General features: G+C 43.3%; 1 protein-coding gene, 1 long non-coding RNA gene and 1 pseudogene across 5 annotated transcripts in view; 2 read left to right on the plus strand and 1 right to left on the minus strand.

The window, feature by feature from the left end:
• The window catches only part of LOC133082367 (uncharacterized), a 29,841-nt gene extending 26,932 nt beyond the window's left edge, over positions 1-2,909 (minus strand). For both annotated transcript variants that reach the window (XR_009698944.1, XR_009698943.1), the window contains exon 1: positions 2,722-2,909. This is a non-coding gene — a long non-coding RNA (uncharacterized LOC133082367). The remainder of the gene's footprint in view (positions 1-2,721) is intronic.
• TCEAL1 (transcription elongation factor A like 1) lies at positions 2,067-4,197 on the plus strand. Of its 3 annotated transcripts, none has more exons than XM_061178924.1 (3): positions 2,067-2,091; positions 2,745-2,812; positions 3,182-4,197. In XM_061178924.1, the coding sequence occupies exons 2-3, from the start codon at positions 2,780-2,782 to the stop codon at positions 3,671-3,673; spliced, it is 525 nt and encodes a 174-aa protein (XP_061034907.1). In that variant the 5' UTR covers positions 2,067-2,091; positions 2,745-2,779; the 3' UTR covers positions 3,674-4,197. The 3 variants fall into 3 exon arrangements, with proteins under 3 accessions (XP_061034907.1, XP_061034905.1, XP_061034906.1); XM_061178922.1 differs by lacking the exon at positions 2,067-2,091 and adding an exon at positions 2,239-2,319; XM_061178923.1 differs by lacking the exon at positions 2,067-2,091 and adding an exon at positions 2,273-2,346.
• Positions 4,198-18,932: 14,735 nt separating this feature from the next.
• LOC133081997 (adenosylhomocysteinase-like) lies at positions 18,933-21,034 on the plus strand (annotated as a pseudogene).
• Positions 21,035-22,537: the final 1,503 nt, after the last annotated feature.

Raw genomic sequence — 22,537 nt, forward strand, 5'->3', positions numbered from 1 at the left:
ATGGCTATTCTAGAATGAAGGGTGTGGTAAGATCACTCCATGCTACACCAGGAAGAATATTCACTGTTTTCAGACATTTACAAATTCAGGAGCATGTAGGATGGTGAGTGACTTTGAACAAATATATCACGTCAGAAGGAGCTGAAACAACTGGGGAGGTTAAACCTAAAAAAAAGTCTTGGTGAGAGCATAACTGTTGAAGGATTAAATGAGATAGTATATGAGATAGTGCTTAGTGCAATGCCTGGCACACGGGCTCAATTAATGTTAATAATAAAAGAATGATAATTAGTAGTATTACTAGTACTGTCATACTATTATTACTGTTACTAGCACTACTCCAGGTCCTTTACACATACTGACTCATTTATTCTTCTTACCAATCCTATGAGGTAGGTACTATTTTGCCTCCAATTTTGCAGATGGGAAGTAGAGTCACAGAAAGGTCAAATATATTGCCCAGTGTATCTCACAGATGGGCAGGGGAAAGAACCAGAACATTAACTTTGGCAGTGTCAGGTTGTCAAGGGTAAAAGGCACTTTTGTTATTTTACACTTGTTTTGTAACACTCCAGAGGGCAGAACCAGGACCAATGTGCATAAACTACAGGGAGGCGGATTTCAGCTCAAAGGGGGAAAAAAAAACACTGAATGATTAGAACTGTCTGAAATTTCACTGGAGTATCTCTTAAGGTAGTGAGTTCTCCATCACAGGATGTGAGAAAAAAAGGATAAAAATGAAGAATGAATAAATGGGGCTCCTCTTGGAAAGAAACCATACAAATGATAAAGCCAACCCTTGGTGAAAAGAATAAAGAAGGTATAGTGAAACTTGGTTTAAAAGACACATATCATTGAAGAATTGAAAGGTAAAACAGTTATGGAAAATATATAAAGGTGAACTAATATCTATCTGTCATGCTGCTATCTCAACACAAAGTAAACTAGATGTTGGAGAAAAGTGACAAAAAGCTCTTAAAATGGGAAATTCCACATATGAATTTCTGTTTGGAAACTTACTAGACAGCCCAGGATCCTCACAGATCTGATGGCCACCTACCCTGAAAGTGTAAATTATAAGGAGAGGTATAGTCTGCTCTCTGGAAGAAAGGCCATCTGCATGACAAAGTAGCATCCAGGCTGATATGAGATGCAGGCATGAATTTGAAGATCATAAAACACCATTAGATCCAAAAGTACATGCTTGTAAGAACAACTGTGTTAGCATGATTTTAATCCTGCTACTTTGTGTGTGCTCCAAAGAATTATTACATAGTTTAATATGAATGTCCTCTGTGCTGAATCTATCTTTTTGGGTATAGCAGTCCCAGGACCCAAATATTTGCAGATTTAATGAATTGATATAAATTTCCTCAACCAGCAACACCACTAGGTTGCTGGTTAAAGATTTAGACCCCCAGCAAAATCTATTTCTTCTATTATAAATAATAATGACTCAATAGTATATATATGGTACATATGTAATATAAATACATACATACATACATATATATAATAATGCCATGCTCTCCACCAAAAGTGCTCCCATTTCAGATAATAAATAAGTTTTCAAACTGTTTGTACATAGATGCACAAATGTGTGTTTTGATTTATGAAAATCAAAGTACTCAGTCTTTTTAGATTTATGTATTGATACTTCACAAACTTTACTCTTTCTAGAGCTCTAGAACTGAATGATTACCAATTTAGACTGGAGCTTCTATTTGTAATTTAGGTCTGGAGACTCAAAAAAAAAATCCTGAAGTCATGGAAAAGTGAAAGTTTATCTCCCATGAAAGTAACAAGAGATTAAAATCATGTTGATAGAGCCTAAACGGACATGATGGAGTTATGGATGTGGATTAAACCTGGAAGAGGTGGCATATGATAGTGACTCATTAAGGAGAAACAGTCAAATTTCAGTACAGGATCTGAACTGTAGGGGAAATAATGGGCCTTGGTAGCTGATAACAGGAGAATGAGGGAGAGAGGTGTTATCAGGGGAAGAGGCAGAGAGGAAGAGGCAATAACCCTCAAGACTGGATGCTGACCGCCTCTAGTAACCAGGAAAAGGCAAATATAAACAGAGAGGTGAGTGACGACGATGTCTGGTGTGTTAGGGGGTCAGGAAATATCGGCTGCTTGCGGCAGCACCGCCGCCGGTCAAAGTGGTAACTGGGGATCTGAGCTTGGCGGTGACGCGCGGCCATCACGTGACCAGAGCCTGTGTCTGCCCAAGTCCCTCTCGTCCTGGTCCTTTTTCCCTGTCCAGACACCATCTTCCCATTGCCCTTTGGTCGAGGGGAAAAACAGAAGGAAGTAAGTCCCCTCCGCCCTCTTAAATCGGTGTGAGTGTCGGTGCTGCCCAGTAACCCCTGGGATTGGGATGGCACAGAGTTCAGGCCTTTCCCCGTGCCCAGCCCCGCCCCGCCCCCGCGCCCATATTTCGGTGCAGAAAATGGTGGTCTGGGGGGGTGGGGAGGTGAGTGGGCTCCCCACGGGAAGGAAACACGGACACTTAGAAACAGCTTCTAAGTAGTCCTTCGCTTTCACTTCCCGCCTGGAAAAAAATGGCGAGCATTGCGGGGTTGGCGGGGGTCAGGGGGAGAACGGAGCTTTGAGATGGGGCGGGGGGGAGGGGAACACGGGGGGAGGCAGCTGGTGCCTGTAAAAGGGACGTGTGAGTCAGTCCTTCCCTCATCCCCTCTCCCCGCCCCCTACCCTGTCTTGGCGTCTGTCTGCAGCTCCGCAGGTCACAGCGGGGCACCTGGAGGAGAGGATGCCTAGGAGCCAGCCGCCGGGAGAGGTCCAGGTCGGGGAAGGGTTGGACAGCGGGCTGGGATGGGGTGAGAGGGAGGGCGCTGGAGGGAGCCGGGTCCGCGGCACTGCCAGCCCGCCCCGCCCCGGCCCCAGCGGGAGAGGCCTCTGTGGCAAGGCCTGCCGGGAAAATGGTGGGCTTTCGGAAGGAGGGGGTGGCAAGGTGCGTGGGGGGGGAACGACCAGACGCGGCGGGGTCCCGGGGGCCGAAGAGCCCCTCGGCCAGCGTAGGTTGGAGTACCCGGGCCCGGACTCGGGAAGAGGCAGGTATTGGAACCCATGGGCGGGGTTTTGGTCCAGACAGCGAGTATTCTGACTCGCCTTTGCCTTTCGTGTCTCCTGTGAATAACCGTGCTTAAAAAAGACCATCCTGGACATGGAAAAAGCCTGCCAAGAGCCTGAGGAGCAGCCACAGAGCTCGCCCAAGGCGGATGAGGAGCGGCCTCCTGTGGAACACTCTCCCGAAAAGTCGTCTCCGGAGGAGCCGTCTTCGGAGGAGCAATCCTCGGAGGAGGAGTTCTTTCCTGAGGAACTCCTTCCTGAGCTCCTTCCCGAGATGCTCGTGTCCGAGGAGCGCCCTCCTCAGGAATGCCTGTCTAGGAAGGACCTTTTTGAGGAGCGCCCTCCCATGGAGCAGCCTCCTTGCGGAGTGGGCAAACATAAACTAGAAGAGGGAAGCTTTAAAGAAAGGCTGGCTCGCTCCCGCCCGCAATTTAGAGGGGACATACACGGCAGAAATTTAAGCAATGAGGAGATGATAAAGGTAGCAGAGGAGATGGAAGAGATGAAGCGAGTACGAAACAAATTGATGATCATGCATTGGAAGGCAAGGCGGAACCGTCCTTATCCTATTTAATGTGTTCGGCCTTTAATTCTGTTTTGCCTGGTATGAGTATTATCACCTGACCTTTGTTTGCTTTTTCTCATATACCTTACCCCGTCTTCCTAATCTTAACTTTGCGTGGCTTTATTTGAGGTGTTTTGCTTGTAACTGGCATAAAATTGCCCCCCCATCTGCAAGTCCCCCTCTTTCAATCACGAGTCTTCTCCATTTGCATGGAAAGATGTACATTATATATTGTGAAGTGAAAAAAGCAATTTTCAAAAAGTATATGTAGTATTTCATTTTTGTAAAAAATGTATATTTATATATTAATATGCAAAGAAAAAACTGAAAGTATATACTTCAAAGGCTTAACAGTGGCTATCTGTGGTAGGATAACAGGTGATTTGTTTGTTTTTCATTTTTGCTGCATCTGAATTTCTCATTTTTTCAAGATGAACACATTTTACATGTGTTGCAAAAAAAACCCCAATATAATGGAAAAATTGTAAAGCAATTTAAAAATAATGTCAATCAACTTATAAAGATAATGTGGCACTTAATAAATACTTGACAGAACTTAAATCCCATGTTTTTTTTCTGAATCTCTTAGGCAGAAATGTAAACCAGGCACTGTACTCATATTTGTTTAAGGGTCATTCTTTTCCCATTTAAATAGGAATAGGACAATTTACAGGGCTGCTGCGGAACCAAATGAGGTAAAGGTCATGTGCGCTATATTTTTTCCCCCTACTTGCACATGCTGGACTCCATCCCCTATAGATTCCCTTCAGATACTGAGGATAGTACCCAAAGGAGGTCTCGTTTGCACTCACAAATCCTGTGCGATTCCGGGTGAGTGACACATTCTATTCCTGTCCTGCTATTCTCTTCCCTTAGATACCGCCATGTCTGCTGGGTACAGCTGCCCCTTCTCCTGGGTCCTGCTCCTTCCATGGCCCCCATTACAGCTGAGGTGCCAGAGTCCTCCAGGTGCAAAGCTTTACTGATTGCTCTGGAGTCCCTGCTGGGCCAAAGCTGAACTGTGTCACTTAACAGATATATGAAGGATGCCCCTCCTCTAGCTTTAATATTACACCTGTCCAGGTGGATACCATCCCAGTGCTGCTTAGACCTCTATGTCTTAAAGAATTCTTAGCAGAATAGTCTTTCCTATTTATTTTTTTCCCCAAAAGCCTCCCTTTTCTCCATTGGGCACAAACATGAGTTCACTGGGACCTGGGCTCGGAGATGAATATGTAAGTCAGACACAATGCTTTGTGCTCAGAATTGGAACCCCCTCCCAGATAATCTCCAAGGATAACTATGGTTTTAATTGCCCAACACTTGCCTTAGGGTGAGTTCTCTCCCAGGGGATTTTGGCAGGCTTGCCTTACCAATTCATCTGATTTACTCAATATGTATAAGTTAAAGAGGAAATTAAGACCTAAGCTCAGGGACTTCCCTGGTGGTCCGCTGGGTAAGACTCCTTGCTCCCAATGCAGGGGGCCTGGGTTCGAACCCTGGTTGGGGAACTAGATCCCGCACACATGCCACAACTAAAGATCCCGTGTGCGGCAACTAACACCTGGCACAGCCAAAATAAACAAATATTAAAAAAAAAAGGCAAGCTCAAACTAAGACATTTCCCTTCTGCCCCACCCCACATCAACAAGAAACATGCAAAAGTCATTCAAGCACTATATATATGTGTGTGTGTGTGTGTGTGTGTGTGTGTGTGTGTGTGTGTGTGTGTCTGTATCAGGTGTTATGATTTCTGTTAAACTCCTTTTTAAAAATCTAAGATTTGTAAGTAATTAAAGTACTATATATATGCATATACATATATGTGTCTGTATCAGATATTATGATTTCTAAGATTTTATTTTATTGATCATGTTAATTCTAGAAACACAGATAGTGGCTAATAATTTTTGAGTTATGACCCAGTCCTGAACCCAGTCTGTCTGATGGACTATGTTAGCTTCAGTGTGTTCACATCTCTAGAAAGCATGAATTGCAATTCCAAAGGGATCACGTTAGGGGGAGGGATTCTTTCCCCAAATTCAACATTAAAATTATTCAAATATTTCAGGTATCAGTGTTTCTCCTATGAAGTAAGCAGAGACCTGGGCTCTACCCCAGACCCACTAAATCTGCTTTTCTGTATATGAGCACACAAGGTGGAGAGACACTGCTATCTATATACAATATACTCCTGGTTTTAGTAAGAATAAACTATGACATAAATAGAAGAAAGTACAGATGATTATATCAGAATTAAAGAGGTGAAAGGCTTGTCCAACCATATATTTAAATAAGGAATTAAAAACAACCTCATCAACCTTACTACATAAAATTTAGATTTTTTTTGCAACAAAGCAAGACCATACACAGAATAAAAACCTAAGAGAGATGACAAAACAGCAAGATGTATTTTCTATGGTTGACATTATGTAATGCCTTGCATTACTTCCTTACAATATGAGTAAGGTACATCAGAAATAAATTCAAAGTTCTCCTTTGGTAATCAGATCTCAAAATGGTTAAGCCAGTCCTGTGCCCTTAATTTTGCTTTTGTTTTGATTTTTTCACTGTGTGATGCCATTAGGGGGGATCTTCATGTCTCCAGACCATTCCTCAAGGTTATGGTAGCCTGATGGATGCTGATTGGGCTGGATTCTGGCTGGAGTGAGTTGAGGGTCCAGCAACTCACTTGCCAGCTTTATAGGATGGAATGAATCCAGCTCCCTGGCACTGAGGCGTGGTGCTGGGGCAGGATGTGGAAAGGCGCCCCCAAGCCATACTCCTCTCCAGGGTCATCTGACATTGGTTTCTCTGCTCCAGCCTGCAGCAGGCACCAGACTCTTCTAGGCTAAAGGCCAGGCTGTCCTGAACATACACACCAGGAGGACAACGACTGTCCCATTGCAGGTCAGAGCACTTTGCCTCTCTTTCCTTTTCCCTGTCTCTTTTGGGGAACCTTTTATAGGGGAGGAGATAAAGCCCAAGGGTTCCCAAGTGGAAACATTGGTCGGGACAGTCTTTGAGCAAACAGATGTCTGACCTGGCTGGGCCTGACCAGGTAACTTGGGGCTGAAGCAGAAGGGGCTGGCCCTTCTGTCAGAGTCCAATGAAGTAGCCCCCCTGAAATGGGGTTAGACCTCAGACACGACCTCACCCATCCCTCTCCCACTCACGTTGCTCAGATTTCCAGAAGGGCCTCAGATGTGCCCTGGCCTGTTTGAGTGGTTCTGTGGTGACTTTAGGTCTGTGTGTGTCTGGTGCGGCGCTCCTGAGGTCTGCGTCAGCCCAGGCCCAGAGGCAGGGGAGCCCCCAGGTAAAGGGAGCTTCAAAGGCATGTGGTCTCACAGCTCAGGAGAAAAGGGGTGGCACCTCCTGTGTGAACACCCCTATGCACTGCAGGCCTAGCCCACAACTTGGAGGTCAGGGTAGTCAGACTGTGGATTGGTGTGAAGATGTTTTGGAGGCGTTGATGGTGGAGGGTCAGCAGCATCCAGAGCCTGGTTCTCTGGCCCCCTCACCACTTCCCTGCCCACACAGAAGGCTGATATCCCCATCACGTGTCCAAGAAGCTACTTGCCTGGCCAACTCCAGAGCAGAAAGCATTGAGGGTCCAGGACCCTGGAGAGAGCTGTCTGCTAAGCAGGATGCCCAAGCCCTTGGGAGACAACGCCTGGGAGTGGGAGCCCCTCTGGTGAGGCAGGGTAGAGGGATTGGGTCCAGGGTCCTTGCAAAATGCCCAGAGACTCCTCCCTCTCCCATTCGGAAATATAAACTCAATTATTTTTACAAATGAGGAAGATTATACAGATAAATAAGAAGTAGACCCTGTGTTCTAACTCAGATTTGTCTGAATCAAGTTCTGTGTTCTCCCCACTGTGCCACACTGCCTCCAATTTAGATTGTAGCTTTCTAGGGCTTAGGGAATAATTGATTTAGACTTGCTAAGTATGGTATCCTTGTTGGTTTGTGCATTTGGGTGAGCTTTCACACTATTATCTTTTTCCAGGTGGAACCGTCCAGTAGGCAGTTAGATATGTGTCTGGAATTCGGAAAAGAGATTGGCATGGAAATACGGATTTTGGTTGGTGGTACCTGGTGCATAGTAAGCAAGAATCCAATTGTATATCCTCTGTCCTTTCCTATAAATATATATTTTTCAAACAGAAGTGCGATTTTACTGAATTCACTGAATCATAGTCTGTGTGTAAAAAATGAACTTTTTCTTTAGACCTCTACCAAGATAGTACGTTTTGAAAGAGTATTTAGAAACTAGAGGTAAGCGCGCCATCTGGTGGCCTTAGCCAGACTGCAAGCAGAAAACAGCTAACGAGAGAGGGAAGGAGAGAAACTATTGGGTGATAGGGGAGAAGACCTCAATCCTGACTCACACTGGACTGACACAGTATCAGCCTCTTCCTGGGGGTGAGGCGGCACAAGAAGCAACCTATAGTTAGATGGTTTTTCCCTGTCTCAAGTCAAGATAAGTGTGTTTGTGCAAGTGTGTGTGTTTAAACTGAGTGATCTTATACTATTTTCACTTTTTCTCTGATTGTGGAAGTTACATGTTTCTACTAGAAAATATCTGCAAATGTAGACAAGTATAAAAGAAGATATGAATTACTTATAGTTTCTCTACCCAGAGAAAATAATTAATATTAACATGCATGTACTTACATTGTGTGTATATATATCTCCTTTTATATACTCATCAATTTACTTTTTATATAGTATATATGTATATTACTTTATATATTTATATATTATACATTTAAATACTTTTATGTATTCATATGTATATTTGTATTTATATCTTATATAGCATATATTTTATTTAGTCCTTTATTTTTCCTTGTACACGTGCCATGACATTCATATGGGTATTCATTCTATCAACCACACCGCTTGATGAAGAAGATAATCTTACCTTGTGTAGTTAAGCTGGCTAAAATTGAATGAATTTATTATAAGGGTTTTTAAAAATAAGCTTTAGTATCAATAGTGTACCTATATAAAACTGAAACTTAATTTTCTTTTTCTCTGGTATAAGGAAAAAGTTTTATGGACTATTAGTCTACTCATGATAAGAGATTGTGAAAGGTTTTTCTTTACCTTTTAAATAATCTGCCTAGAAAGCAAAGATTTTGTGTCTTACCAAGGTAGTTTCCTATGCTTCATATTGTCTTTATCATCAGGTCTTTGATTACTTAAAACCCAGTCTTCTCAATATTTGCCTTTAAAATCTTTTTTCACTTTGGTTAGATGGAAATTAAGTAGCTTCATAATGATCTGTGATCCTTTTTAGTCAAGCGTCCATGTTCTTATTTTTGACTAACTTCACAAAATCAAATTCTAAATGAAGTCTTTTTGACCTCAAACTAATTTTGGAATTTTCCAAAGGGGCCCCGGAAAATCTCAAAAGATTTGTTCTCTCTCCTTTAAAAAAAATGAGATATTAAACTAATTAGGCTTATTTGATATTTTAAGCTTTCTTTGGGTTATATTTGTATATGTTATTAATATAAGTGTTCCAGAAATTGCATGAAAATTCTAGACTTCTGATATGTCCGGGTATAATGTTATCAGTCATAATGCTAGTTATTATCTTAAAATATTGTGTCACAGAAATAACTGAATTTCCTTATCAATTGCATTATAATGTACTCTCATCAGATCTTTAACGATGGCCATTTTTAAGCCTCTTGTCATTTATAGATAGTTGCTGTTTTATTCTGATGATTTTGCAAAAGTGCTTCAACTTCAAGGAGATTCATGAAAAGGACTCTGAGAAGTACAGATTTCTGATAACTTTCACATCATACCACTGAACTGGGTAAAAATCTATAGAACTCTAATGAAAAAACTGGATTCATTGTCAATATTATGACATAGTATGAGTGTGTTTCGTGTTTGGTAATTGCAATCATTGTTGCTTTTGTTGTGGTCATCCATTTACAATGCTTGGTGTCAGTTTACCTCTTGTAAAAATAAAATACAGTGTGTGTGTGTGAAAAAAAAAACAACTGGATTCATAAGACTGCTAACAAAAGATCAAGATCAACAAGAGTTAATTTACGTGGGATTGAATCAACTAACGAGGATGATTATAATTTTTTATGACTTTGAAACATCTTGGTTCTCTAATGTTTTGTTTGCCAAAGTTAAGGAAACCTCTTTTTATTTTCTCTTAAGCTATCTATGATTTACAGCTAGTTGGTAAAGTATACCCTTATGAACAAAGGTGAAACAATTACTTTTTCTCCCCGTCTGATCCCTCCAGAGTCCGGAAACTTACTGGGTAGTTTTCATGGCAATGTAGTTATTCGCATTGGTTCAATAAGAATCCGTTCTTGTAACAGTACACAGTTAGAAACATTGGTTATATTAACAAGGCTTTAACTGTGTAGGGGAAGAAAAATAATTCACTCTACCCTTCTAAGGCCTTGCCTGAGATCTGCTGTTAATAAAAGACAGATTAACAGGAGAAAAACAAGCAGAAGTTTAATACCATGTATACCTCCTGTATAAATAGGAGATACCCAGGAAAACTGAGTAGCTCCCCCAAATGGCCCAAGCCATCACCTTAAATACTATCTTCAGCTAAAGACAAAAGATGTTGGTGGGGGTGGGGGCAGTCTCGGCGGTTACTGTTACTGAACCGGGTTTGTTTGCCTGATGTTCAGCAAGCCAAATGATGAAATGCTGAGGTTTTATAGCAGAGGACAAGATTATTCACAAGGCAGCCATGTGAGGAGACAGGAGAACAAGTCTCAGATCTACCTTCCCAATGTCGAGGGGCTTGAGATATTTATGGGATAAAGAAGCAGGGTGGTCTTAGGCATGGGGAAAGGTGATTGGAGGTAGGGAAAAGGTTAGGTAATTCGTGTTCTGTGCAGGCATATCTGAGTTATGTGCTTCTTCATGGGATGTATGTTAAAAAATGGAGGTGCTACCTAGATCAGCTCGGTGCTTTGTGACCACCTAGACGAGTAGGATAGGGAGGGTGGGAGGAAGACGCAAGGGGGAGGAGATATGGGGATACAGGTATATGTATAGTTGATTCACTTTGTTATAAAGCAGAAACTAACACACCATTGTAAAGCAATGATACTCCAATAAAGATGTTAAAAATAAATAAATAAATAAGTAAGTAAAAAATAAAAGTCAAGGCTTTTCCCAGTTTGGTGGGTAATAATAAATAGTAAATAGTTTTTCTTCTGGGTCCTGAAAGACAATCCTCTGGGAATGTTTTATGTCAGAATAGGACAGGCCATGGTCCATCTAAGCCTGTACAAAATGACAGGTAGCTTCCCTCCTGACTTCTATCAATCTTCATATTATCAGATGACACTAACAAGCATGATTCTATAGCTTTATATGAGTGTGATGAATAAGACCAAAACAAAACGCCTAAGTACTTTTAAAGCAATATCCCAAAACTTAGAAAGTCAATGAGTTTCTGAAAGATTTTGTAAAGCAAAACAGTGTATATCGAATTCTACCTTCTTACTGAGGATGGTATGTAGTAGAAATGTTTTCCTTTTAGGCAAAAATCTGAAAATAGATGAACTGAGTAGAAAATCTGAGTCAAGGAAGGGTTAAAGTGGAAAGTTGACCATGGCATCAGGGGTATCAAACACCAATAAAATGTACCTGGAGAGAGATGTTCATCCTTGCTTTTCCTTTAATAAAGCTTGGTGGAATGTCTCATGACAAAAAAAAAAAAAAAATGGAGGTGTTTAGCATGATCTAAGGGTGGAGTTTTCAGCCCTCTGATGTTAAAAGGTCCTTCATCAGATACCGGCGGCGCAGGCCTGGTTTTAGGATTGGTGGTCCCAACCAGTTTTAGCCAGCTTGAACTGGACAGGACCTACTCCAAGTTCCTGGAAAACAACTTAAACCTCGTTACTATAGTGACCCATACGTCAGAGGCTTTATCTGTAGGAGTGGTTAAGAAGTCTTATGATATATTACCTAAGCTTGGAGGGTATGCAATTAAAGAAGGGGAAAAAAAGAGAAAAAAAATATCTAAAGCAAGCTTAATCAGTACAGGCAGATTACAAGCAGAGGGTTTTTTAACAAGCTGTTCCCTTATCTGCTGTTCTGTAAGACACACTCAAGGATTTCTGTTAAGGCGCCAGCTTCTGTTAACCCTATGGGGCATCGTTTCGTTATCAGGCAAAGCACAGTAAACAAGAGCGTGGTTGTTATGTAGCTTTGTTTGCTCCTTCTCCATGAATTTCTAGAGATGTTGTCATCCTCCTCTTCCTGGTACCAAGAGGGAGACACTCTTACAAAGATTTCCCTTACTAGACTTGTTTTGCAAACAAATTAGTCTTATGTTGATTATCTCTGATAGAAATGGGGGTGTCTGTAGAGAGTAAAATTATGTTTTCAGTGGAAACTATAATGCACCTGTGTGGATTTCAGATTCTAGTCCTGTTAAATGTCTTTGAGGTTTTGTATTCTACTTGATAGCCTCCCATAACTGCCCCTCCCCCCAAACACTTTCTTTTGTCTTTAGCTGAAGATGGCATTTAAGGTGGTGGTTTGGGCCATTTCAGGGAGTTACTCAGTTTTCCTGGGTATCTCTTATGTATACAGGAGGTATACGTGGTATCAAACTTCTGTTTGCTTTTCTCCTGTTAATCTTTTATGACAGAGGGGTGTCTCAGCCAAGGCCCTAGAAGGGTAGAGGGAAAATTATTTTTCCTCCCCTACAACATGCATGTACTTACGTTGTATGTGTACATATATCTCCTTTTATATAATTTGTCAATTTACTTTTTTATATAGTATATATGTATATTACTTTATATATTTATATATTATACATTCAGATGCCTTTATGTATTCATTTATATGTTTGTTGTTATATCTTTTTTTAATATATAAATTTATTTATTTATTTATTTATGGCTGCGTTGGGTCTTCGTTGCTGCACGGGCTTCTCACTGCAGTGGCTTCTCTTGTTGAGGAGCACGGGCTCTAGGCGTGCAGGCTTCAGTAGTTGTGGCACATGGGCTCAGTAGTTGTGGCTCGCAGGCTCTAGAGCACAGGCTCTGTAGTTGTGGCGCACGGGCTTAGTTGCTCCACGGCACATGGGATCTTCCCCGATCAGGGCTCGAACCCATGTCCCCTGCATTGGCATGCAGATTCTTAACCACTGCACCACCAGATAAGTCCCTGTTTGTCGTTATATCTTATATAGCATATATTTTATTTATTCCTTTATTTTTCTTTGCACATGTGCCATGACATTCATCCACATGGGCATTCCGTCAACCACACCCCTTGACAGTAATGTCTATAGTGAAGACAAAATTGTTCTCTGATTTCAGAGGCTTATGTCTGAAGGTCACATGAATGGACAGGTCCCCCCAAAAAGCATAAGGTAGAGGAAAGAGCACTAGCTTTGTTTGGAGTTGGGGAAAGAATTCAAAACGAGCAAGAACCTACTTTGGGCCAGGTACTTTACCTGTGGGATCTTTAATCCTTACAACTTTTTGAGGAAGGCATTCATCCTTATTATAGATGAGGAAACTGAAACTCAGAAAGTTTGGGTGACTTATATAGGGTCACACAATCAATAAGTGGAGAAACCTGTATTTGAACTTAAATTTGTCTGACTCTTAAATCAGGCCTCCTAACCATTATGCCTTGCTTGCTCCAAAATTTCACACCTTCTGTCTTACTGCTGAGTCTAGGGGCATTCACCTTTTGGAATTCAGAAAAGTTGTGAACACTACCCCACTCTCATGCCCCACTCTTGTTAAGTTTGAATTTTTTTTTTTAACCACAAGAATGCTTTTGCAATCAGAAAAATTAATAAAGAATTATCTCTTTTAAAATCTTTAAAGTTAGAAAAATCTCAAAGAATATTAACGGGCACATGAGAAACTGGGATGAAATATTTAAAACATATATTACAGATTTGAGATATCTTTGAAAAATATAAATCTCCACTCACCAATAGAAAATGAGCAAAGTATATGGAGAAATAATTCACACGAGAAGGAACAATTCACACACATATAAACACACATATTCATAGAATTTGAATGACATTACACAAATGGTGTTATACCCTACATTTCATTCGACAAAAGATTCTTTTTTTCATTCCAGCATGTCTTGGAAATCTATCTAGGTTATTACCTTCTGTGGTATAATAAGCAATATGTTTGATCTTTGTCCCCAGTTCCTTGCACAGAGGTCTTCAAAGCTTTGGAATTTCCTTAATGATAGGAGTGTCTTTTGTCATTCATAAGGAGACAGACCCTTTTGAGCTTATGCTTAAGGGGGTGGGGCCCCTAGATAGCCTCAAGATGGGGCTAGTCACCAGAAATTGGAACTTTCAGCCCCAAGGACCTCTGGGAAGGGGAACAAGATTTGATGAGCTTCCAGGCTGGTGAATGCATCCACATGCTGGGAGGGTGGCACACCCCACTTCCTTGGGAACAGAAGCTCATGCATTCAGGACACTTCGGGACTTCGCCCTTTGTACCTCTTCATCTGGCTATCCATCTCATTTTTTTAAAATAAACTGGAAAACATTAAGTAAATGTTTCTCTGAGTTCTGTGAGCCAGTCTAGCAAGTGCATTGAACCCGAGGAGGAGGGGGGTCATGGGAACCTCTGATCTATGACTGGTCGGTCGGAAGCACAGGTGACAACCTGGACTTAAGGTTGGCATCTGAAGAGCGGGAGGGCACAGTTTTATGGGACTGAGCCCTTAACCCGTGGGATCTGACACTCCCTCAGTGTCAGAGTTGTTAATTGCTTGGTGTGTTGAAAAAAGCACACATTAGATCTATATCTAGTTCATATGTAACTGCTGCATATATTGCAGTGTGAATATACTATAGTTTATTCCTTGATGATAGAGATTTAGGTGGTTTCCAATGCTTTGCTATTACAAACATGCTGCAATGACCTTTTTCGTGCCTGCTTCCTTGTGCATGTGTGTAAATATTTCTCTAGGATTGGTGACTAGAAGTGGAATTGTGGAGTCATGGGGTACACTGTTAAACTGGCCTCTGTAATGGACATCTGTCATCTGAATTCTTGCTAGACTTTGACTGGTCTGGTCCAGTCAGATCTTTGAGGCCAAACCTCCATGCCTTTGCTTCAAGCTTTCTCCTGATGCCCCTTCTGTCTAGACTGCCCTCCCCTTCTCTGTTAAGCAAAATCCTATTCAATCATTAAAATTCAACTAAAGTATCACTTAATCCTAGAAGACTTCCCTGACATTCATCAGGGAAAGCTGAGTTAGGTGTTCTTTCCCGGTGTTCCTAAATCACCAGGTGATGAGACTTTATTATCGTCATGTGTTAAAACTATGTTTAGATGTCTATATCTCCCATATAAATCAGTGATCTACGTGGGGACATTTGTGTCTTATTTGTCGGCCTATATAGGACACAGGATAGAACAAACACTCATTAAATATAAGTTCGGTGAACCATATATACAAGATTGTGACTCTGTGTCCTCTATTCCAACCTCTATCACCCCGACTTCAACAACTAGGGTTGTCTTGGACCCTTTTGAGAGTCCCTGAGGCCAAGAGTGAGTAAGTCTGTGAGTATGCTCTGGCCCAGGAGGGAAGAGTTCTGTGCTCTGAGCTCAGCTGGATTCTGGGAAAGGCAGCAGCAGCCAGTCTGGAGAGGCCCCCACTCAGGCCAAATGGTGTTCCTAAGAGAAGCCCCTTCTCACCTCACCACGGTGGGCAGTGTGGAGTCAGAGCATCCTAGAGCTGCAAGGGACCTCGTTCACCACAGCCCCTGACCCCACCTTTTAGGGAGAAGGAGGAGGACACAAAGAGAGGCATGGAGAGGGGTAGAAGGCTCCCAGCCTCCAGAGCCCTCCAGCCAGTGACAGCCTGAGTCCTGCCCAGCCCAGAGCCGGGTACTGCCTCCCTTCAGTCCAGGTCTGGACCAGCCTTCCCTGTCCCTGAGTGTTTCCCAGCAGCCTGAGTTGCCACCCCACCTTTCTTCAGAGTCCCTTGCTTGTTTCTCTGGGCATATGCACGGTGTGTGTGTATTTGTGTGTGTGTGTGTGTGTGTGTGTGTGTCTGTCTGTCTGTCTGTCTGTCTAGGCTCAGTTAGGATGAGGCCAGAAGCAGAAAAGAGGGGCTCTTGTCATTGCATTTCCCACTTGGCTATTTCCCCCAGGGCGGGGGTGGGGGAGGTGAGCCTGAGAGCCCCAGGCTGGACAGAGCCTGCTGCAGTCCCAGGCAGCAAGTCTTGAGACCAAAGTACTGCCATGGGTGTCATTAGGAAAGAATGCAGAGGCAGTAGCAGCAGGGGGAACCTCTGGGCTGGAGAGGGCAGAACTCCTCAACCCCAAGTCCAGAGAGACGGGCCCCGCAAAGGGAAACCAGACCTCCATGGGGTCTGTGCTGGAGAGGCGCTCAGAGGGCAGGGGGACTCTGTATCTGCCACAGAAGTACAGCCTCACTAGGGAGCAGGAATCCCTGAACCAGAAACCCACCCTGGGCTTCCTCAGATCCCCCAGAGAAAGGCCACACCCCTGAAGACTGTTGTCATGGCAGCAGCTGCCAGGGCTGACTGCCTTCCCCCTTTGCCTGCATGGCTGCCCTGCCTGCCTTCTGGGACCTTCAGCTCCTGTTCCCTGAAAAGGCCTGTGCTGCCCACCCTGGCTGCTTGTAAACGTGGCTGGAGCCCATTTCTCTGTAAGCAGCTTTCACTAAGGGAAGATCCCTGTAACATATTCTGAAAACCTCTAGAAGGTGAGATGTGGGGAGCAAGTCCCTCCTAAATCATATAAGCCAGTCAAGGAATCTAGTAAGAATAACCAGAAGTCCACAGATGTGTGTTCCAGGGCCAGTCTCTTTCTTGGCTTGCTAGATGAACTTAGCAATATATTTAATATTTCTCTGTCTCTATTTTTTCATCTGTAAATGGGATCAAAAGCAGATTTATAAAATTGTGTCCATATAGTATTTATAAATATAGATTTATAAATTTTCAGTCTGGTCTGAATTCAGGAAGGCCACCAGGAAGGACCCTGAGTCAGAGTGATTGGCCAGAGACAACCTGGAAACTAACCCCATCACCATAAAACTCGACACTGCGAGACATGTGGCACAGCAGTCCTCCTGGGTTCCCTTACCCTGCTGCTCTCCACCCGGCTGCCCCTTCCCAATAAAGTCTCTTGCTTTGTCAGCACGTGTGTCTCCTTGGACAATTCGTTTCCGAGTGTTAGACAAGAGCCCACTCTCGGCCCTGGAAGGGGTCCCCCTTCCTGCAACAAATGGCGACTCTGGTGGGGCCTCTTCTTCACTACGACTGACATTCTCACCACTTGGGGTACTCGGGAACCAGCTCGCCCTGTGATGGACCAGACCCAGCAGCTGCAACTGGGACCTTTTTGTTCCTGGTCTCCTCTTGACGCGGACGACTGGCCAGAGTGCCCTGACCGGGTAAGGAACAAGAGACGTTATTGACCTCTTTCCCCTTTCCTCTTTTCAACCCCTCCTATCCTACTCTTTTTTCTTCTGTCCCCGTCCTGGACGCAGGAGTCTGGCTTAAGGGCCTCAGCCTGATCTGAGGGTCGGAGCCTGATCACCTCCGGTGGGCAGAGAACTCAAATTCTGGTTCTGGTCTCTGGTTTCTGCTAGGGCTGAGTTCCTGTTCTCCCTTCTTGGAAGCACAGGGAAAAGTCCCGTAATGCCTGGGTGTCTGCAGTTGGCAGGAGACGTCCGTAAGGCCACCCCTTTTGTTCCCCCTACTTCCCCTTTTCTTTCAACCTGGCCTCCTTTCCTACCATCGAAATCTTTGAAGACCTGAGATATTTCCCTTTACTCTGTTAGTACTCGGATCTGAAGTTCTGTGTCTCTGTAGGAGCTTTTCTGAGAGACTGCAATCTTGTATTTAAGGGAGTGTCTGATTAGTACAGCCGGGCCTGTGTGCGTTTTATACTTTGTGTTCTGTGTTATGATTTGTGATGGCCATTCTGCCTTGTGAAATGGGATAACATTGTGTGGTCACCATATTGTTTAGACTCCAGAGAAAGCTGGTTTAGGTAAAACTCTTGAAAACTGGTTCCAAAACTGGTTCTTTTTGCATATACAGTTAGTAAAAGCAAGCTTGATCAAACGTCTTTTCAGAATTCTGACCCTGCGGGAACAAGTCCTACTAGGAGAACTTGATTTTCTCTCCCTGTGCCTTCAGACCAGGGATCTCAGGAACACTTATCTAGACCATCTCTAATTCCTGAGACTGAGGGAAAAACGGGAAGAAGCCTTTAAAAATTTTACTTATTCCAACTGTTACTTATAAACTAGTGAATTTTATATTGTGATATCTGATTCATGACTAAGTTTAGAAAATGAAGCTACATCTCTCGTTGTGTCTGTCTAGATATATATATGTCTCAGTATGTGTCTTTGTCTTTGGATAATATTGCTGAGGTTAATTTGTAAATGAGCTCTATTTAATTGGCTTAAAGAAAAGTAAGCGCTTACAAATCAAACAATTCTAAATACGAGAGAAATTAAGCTAAATGAATTTCAGGTTCACGTGAACTGGGAAATATTCAGTATTAAATTAATACCTGGTATTAATGTTTAAGTTTGTTGATCTAATTAATATAAACATGTCTTTAGAGTCACCAACATTAAGTGTAATACCTTTACTGTGCCTAGGTTTAATATAAGCTAAATAAGATCTTGTTATATCTGTTACAAATTTGTCAGCAAGGAAAGTAACTCGATGTGAAGAAACTTTTAAGGAAAGAAAATGCAAATGAGATAAGAGTTTTGGGTGAACTTTTAGGAATGTCTACTTGAGGATGATCTCTCCAGATATTTGGTAATGTGAAATTTTAGAGTTGTGTTAAATTAAGTTAAATGATGGAAGTTTGTTGAATAGCTGGGTATTTCCCAAATAAAGTAAGATACTGAGACATCAATTACGAAACAGAGAAACTAAAGGTATTTAGGACTATTAATGAATATGTTTGGTGCAACCCTGAGATGTTCTCTATAAGAAAGCAAATGTTTTTAGAAATTATCACTGGTCAGCAATGAAGACCCAACACAGCCAAAAAAAAAAAATTATCACTGGTATTTATGTTCACCAATCTACAGAATGCTAATGCAAAAGACAGTTCATAATTGCTTACTTCTTAGTTTTCACAAGAAATTAAGGTTTTAAGAGCAGAGGATTCTAATTTAAACATGTAATTAAAGATAACAGAAAGAGCCCTACCCGGCGCCGCCAGCCCCGCGCCTGTCTCCAGCCCGCGCCTCGGAACCCTTCGCCCGTGTCCATCACTCCGTGCGGAAACGCCACCGGCATGTCGGACAAGCTGCCTTACAAAGTCACTGACATCAGCCTGGCCGCCTGGGGACGCAAGGCCCTGGACCTCGCAGAGAATGAGATGCCGGGCCTGATGCGCATGCGGGAGATGTACTCGGCCTCCAAACCACTGAAGGGCGCCCGCATTGCCGGCTGCCTGCACATGACCGTGGAGACAGCTGTCCTCACTGAGACCCTCGTTGCCCTGGGTGCTGAGGTGCGGTGGTCCAGCTGCAATATCTTCTCCACCCAGGACCATGCAGCAGCTGCCATTGCCAAGGCTGGCATTCCAGTGTATGCCTGGAAGGGTGAAACAGACGAGGAGTATCTGTGGTGCACTGAGCAGACGCTGTACTTCAAGGACGGGCCCCTCAACATGATTCTGGATGATGGTGGTGACCTCACCAACCTCATCCACACCAAGTACCCACAGCTCCTGTCAGGCATCCGAGGCATCTCCGAAGAGACCACAACGGGTGTCCACAACCTGTACAAGATGATGGCCAACGGGATCCTGAAGGTGCCTGCCATCAACGTCAACGACTCTTGTCACCAAGAACAAGTTTGACAACCTCTATGGCTGCCGGGAGTCCCTCATAGATGGCATCAAGCGGGCCACAGACGTGATGATTGCGGGCAAGGTGGCGGTGGTAGTGGGCTATGGCGACGTGGGCAAGGGCTGTGCCCAGGTCCTGAGGGGCTTCGGGGCCCGCGTCATCATCACGGAGATCGACCCCATCAACGTGCTTCAGGCTGCCATGGAGGGCTATGAGGTGACCATCATGGATGAGGCCTGTCAGGAGGGCAACATCTTTGTCACCACCACGGGCTGTATCGACATCATCCTCGGCCGGCACTTTGAACAGATGAGAGATTACGCCATTGTGTGTAACATCGGACACTTTGACGTGGAGATTGACGTCAAGTGGCTGAACGAGAACACTGTGGAGGTGAACATCAAGCCCCAGGTGGACTGCTACTTGTTGAAGAACGGGCGCCACATCATCATTCTGGCCGAGGGCCGGCTGGTCAACCTGGGCTGTGCCACGGGCCACCCCAGCTTCGTGATGAGCAACTCCTTCACCAACCAGGTGCTGGCGCAGATTGAGCTGTGGACCCACCCAGACAAGTACCCTGTCGGGGTCCACTTCCTGCCCAAGAAGCTGGATGAAGCAGTGGCTGAAGCCCACCTGGGCAAGCTGAATGTGAAGCTGACCAAGCTGATTGAGAAGCAGGCCCAGTACTTGGGCATGTGATGGCCCCTTCAAACCTGATCACTACCGCTACTGAGAACCAGGCCTGCCCTTTGCCTTCCAGCTGCTGTCCTTGCCTGGGTCCCACCTCTCCTCCCCAAGAGCAAATGGCACCACCTTTGAGACTGGTTTGATAATGTTCCCCATCAACTCCCTGGGGCTAGTCACTCAGTCTTTGGCCTCTGCTGCATCCCTCATACTGTTCCAAGTGTGGCAGGGGGAATTGAGAAGTCCCTCCTCAAGCCCTGGTCACGATGGAGGTACACGGGAGTTACCCACAGGGAGCCATGAGCTCAGGGGTTTTGGAACTGCTCACTTAGTCAGTCCTTCCTTAGGCTGGAAGTTGGCAGTGGTGTTCACAAAGCCCATGCACTTTACCATCCAGGCCCTCACTTGGCCTATGGACTTTATACCCATGTTCTTGGTTTACAGGTTCATTGGTTCCTCAGCCCATGACAGATGAGAAGGAGCTATGTCAAAGGGTGTGGAGGAACTTTTGGAGTTTGAATGCTCCTGAGAGCCCGGCTTAGTGCTTGGCATTCTCTTAAACCTCAGAACAATGAGGTTGGTACTTTTAGTCCCTATTTTACAGGGGTTGGAATATATTGTTAAGGGATAGCCAAGAAAGGACGAGAGAAGTGACAGCCAGAGGTTGAGAGGGGCCAGAGAAACATAAAAGTGCATTGTAACTTGATGTTCCCATCACAACTCTGGGTCAAAAAGAGATTAATTTGGTTTATAATGTTAAAAGAGAGCAAGAAGGTGGGTTAATAAAAATTTTGGTGCCTAAAAAAAAAAAGATAATAGAAATAATAAGAAAACATTTCAGTATACAATAGGAAAGTAGGATGTATGTTTTCAGTAAAGGAGGTATGAGGAATGGAGTTGCATTTTATTAAGGGAAAAGGAAGTAGGTTTGACTTAGGGCTGGCTGTTTCTGAATGGAAAAATAAAGTTCTGGATACAGAAAGTGATGAAAAGGTTTGTGGAAAGTGGATCCTGAGAAGAGTTTTGTGCATGGTCAGGACTGACTGAGTTTAAAATAAATTTGATTGAGTAAATGAAGTTTTTTTTTTTTGGCTGCGTTGGGTCTTCGTTGCTGCACACGGGCTTTCTCTAGTTGCGGTGAGCGGGGGCTACTCTTTGTTGCAGTGTGCAGGCTTCTCATTGCGGTGGCTTCTCTTGTTGAGGAGCACAGGCCCTAGGGCACGCGGGCTCAGTAGTTGTGGCTCGCAGGCCCTAAAGCACAGGCTCAGTAGCTGTGGTGCACGGGCTTAGTTGCTCCGCAGCATGTGGGATCTTCCCGGACCAGGGCTCAAACCTGTGTCCTCTGCATTGGCAGGCAGATTCTTAACCACTGCGCCACCAGGGAAGTCCCAAGTAAATGAATTTTAAAGGTAAGCTGGTACAAAACTTGAATTTGGCTTTTCTCTCTGTTAAGAGGACAAGTTTTCTTAAGATGTTGAACTGCCTTTGATAACAGATTTTGAGTTTCTTTACCTTTTAAGTGATCTGTTCTATATTTGCCTTTGAAATCTTTTATTGTTATTTTGGCTAAGTGAATAACTGTTGTTTCACAGTGACCTATGATCCTATCTGATTGAGTGTTCTAAACCCTTTTGATATTTTTTGACAAAACTTCCTAAATCAAATTCTAATGAAGTTCTTTTGACCTCTAGCTAACTTTGGGATGCTTCAGAGGGCCCCTGAAACATCCCAATGAGAGATATTAAACTAATTAGGTTCATTTGGTAGGTTAAATTACATGGGAAGTATTATCAAATAAGTAATAAACCTTCTTAGGTTATATTGTATGGTAACTGTTACTAATATAGATATTCTAGAGGTTATATGGAGTTCCTAAAAATCTGATATGTCCTGGTAAAATGTTATCAGTCATAACTCTAGTTATTATCTGAAAGTGTTGTATGTCACAGCAGTAACCAAGTTACTTTGTCAATTGCATTGTAATCAGATTTAAACGTGCCTTCTTAAGTCTTTTGTCATTATAGACAGTTATGATTTCACTCTGATGCCTTTGCAAAAATGCTTCCTCTTCAAGAAGATTTATAGAAAGGACTTTTGGATAAATACAAGTTTCTGACTTTCAGACCATAATGCTGAACTGGGTAAGAAATTGAAGAATTCTAATGGGAAACCTGATGGCTTCATAAAGCTGTCAACAAAAAGGATTAGTTACATAGGACTGAGTGAACTGGTGAATATGATTATAATTTTTATGGTTTCTATCTGAAAAATTACTGGTTTAAATCTGTGTTTTCCAGGTATAAGAAA

The sequence above is a fragment of the Eubalaena glacialis genome, chromosome X, assembly GCF_028564815.1.
Source record: "Eubalaena glacialis isolate mEubGla1 chromosome X, mEubGla1.1.hap2.+ XY, whole genome shotgun sequence".
Taxonomy (NCBI): Eukaryota; Metazoa; Chordata; class Mammalia; order Artiodactyla; family Balaenidae; genus Eubalaena; species Eubalaena glacialis.

Bases quoted from the DNA above. Each gene is read 5' to 3' on its own strand.
- TCEAL1 (XM_061178924.1), top strand. From the start codon at position 2,780: ATGCCTAGGAGCCAGCCGCCGGGAGAGGTCCAG. The intron at 2,813-3,181 runs GTCGGGGAAGGG...TGCTTAAAAAAG, and splicing joins AGCCGCCGGGAGAGGTCCAG to ACCATCCTGGACATGGAAAA.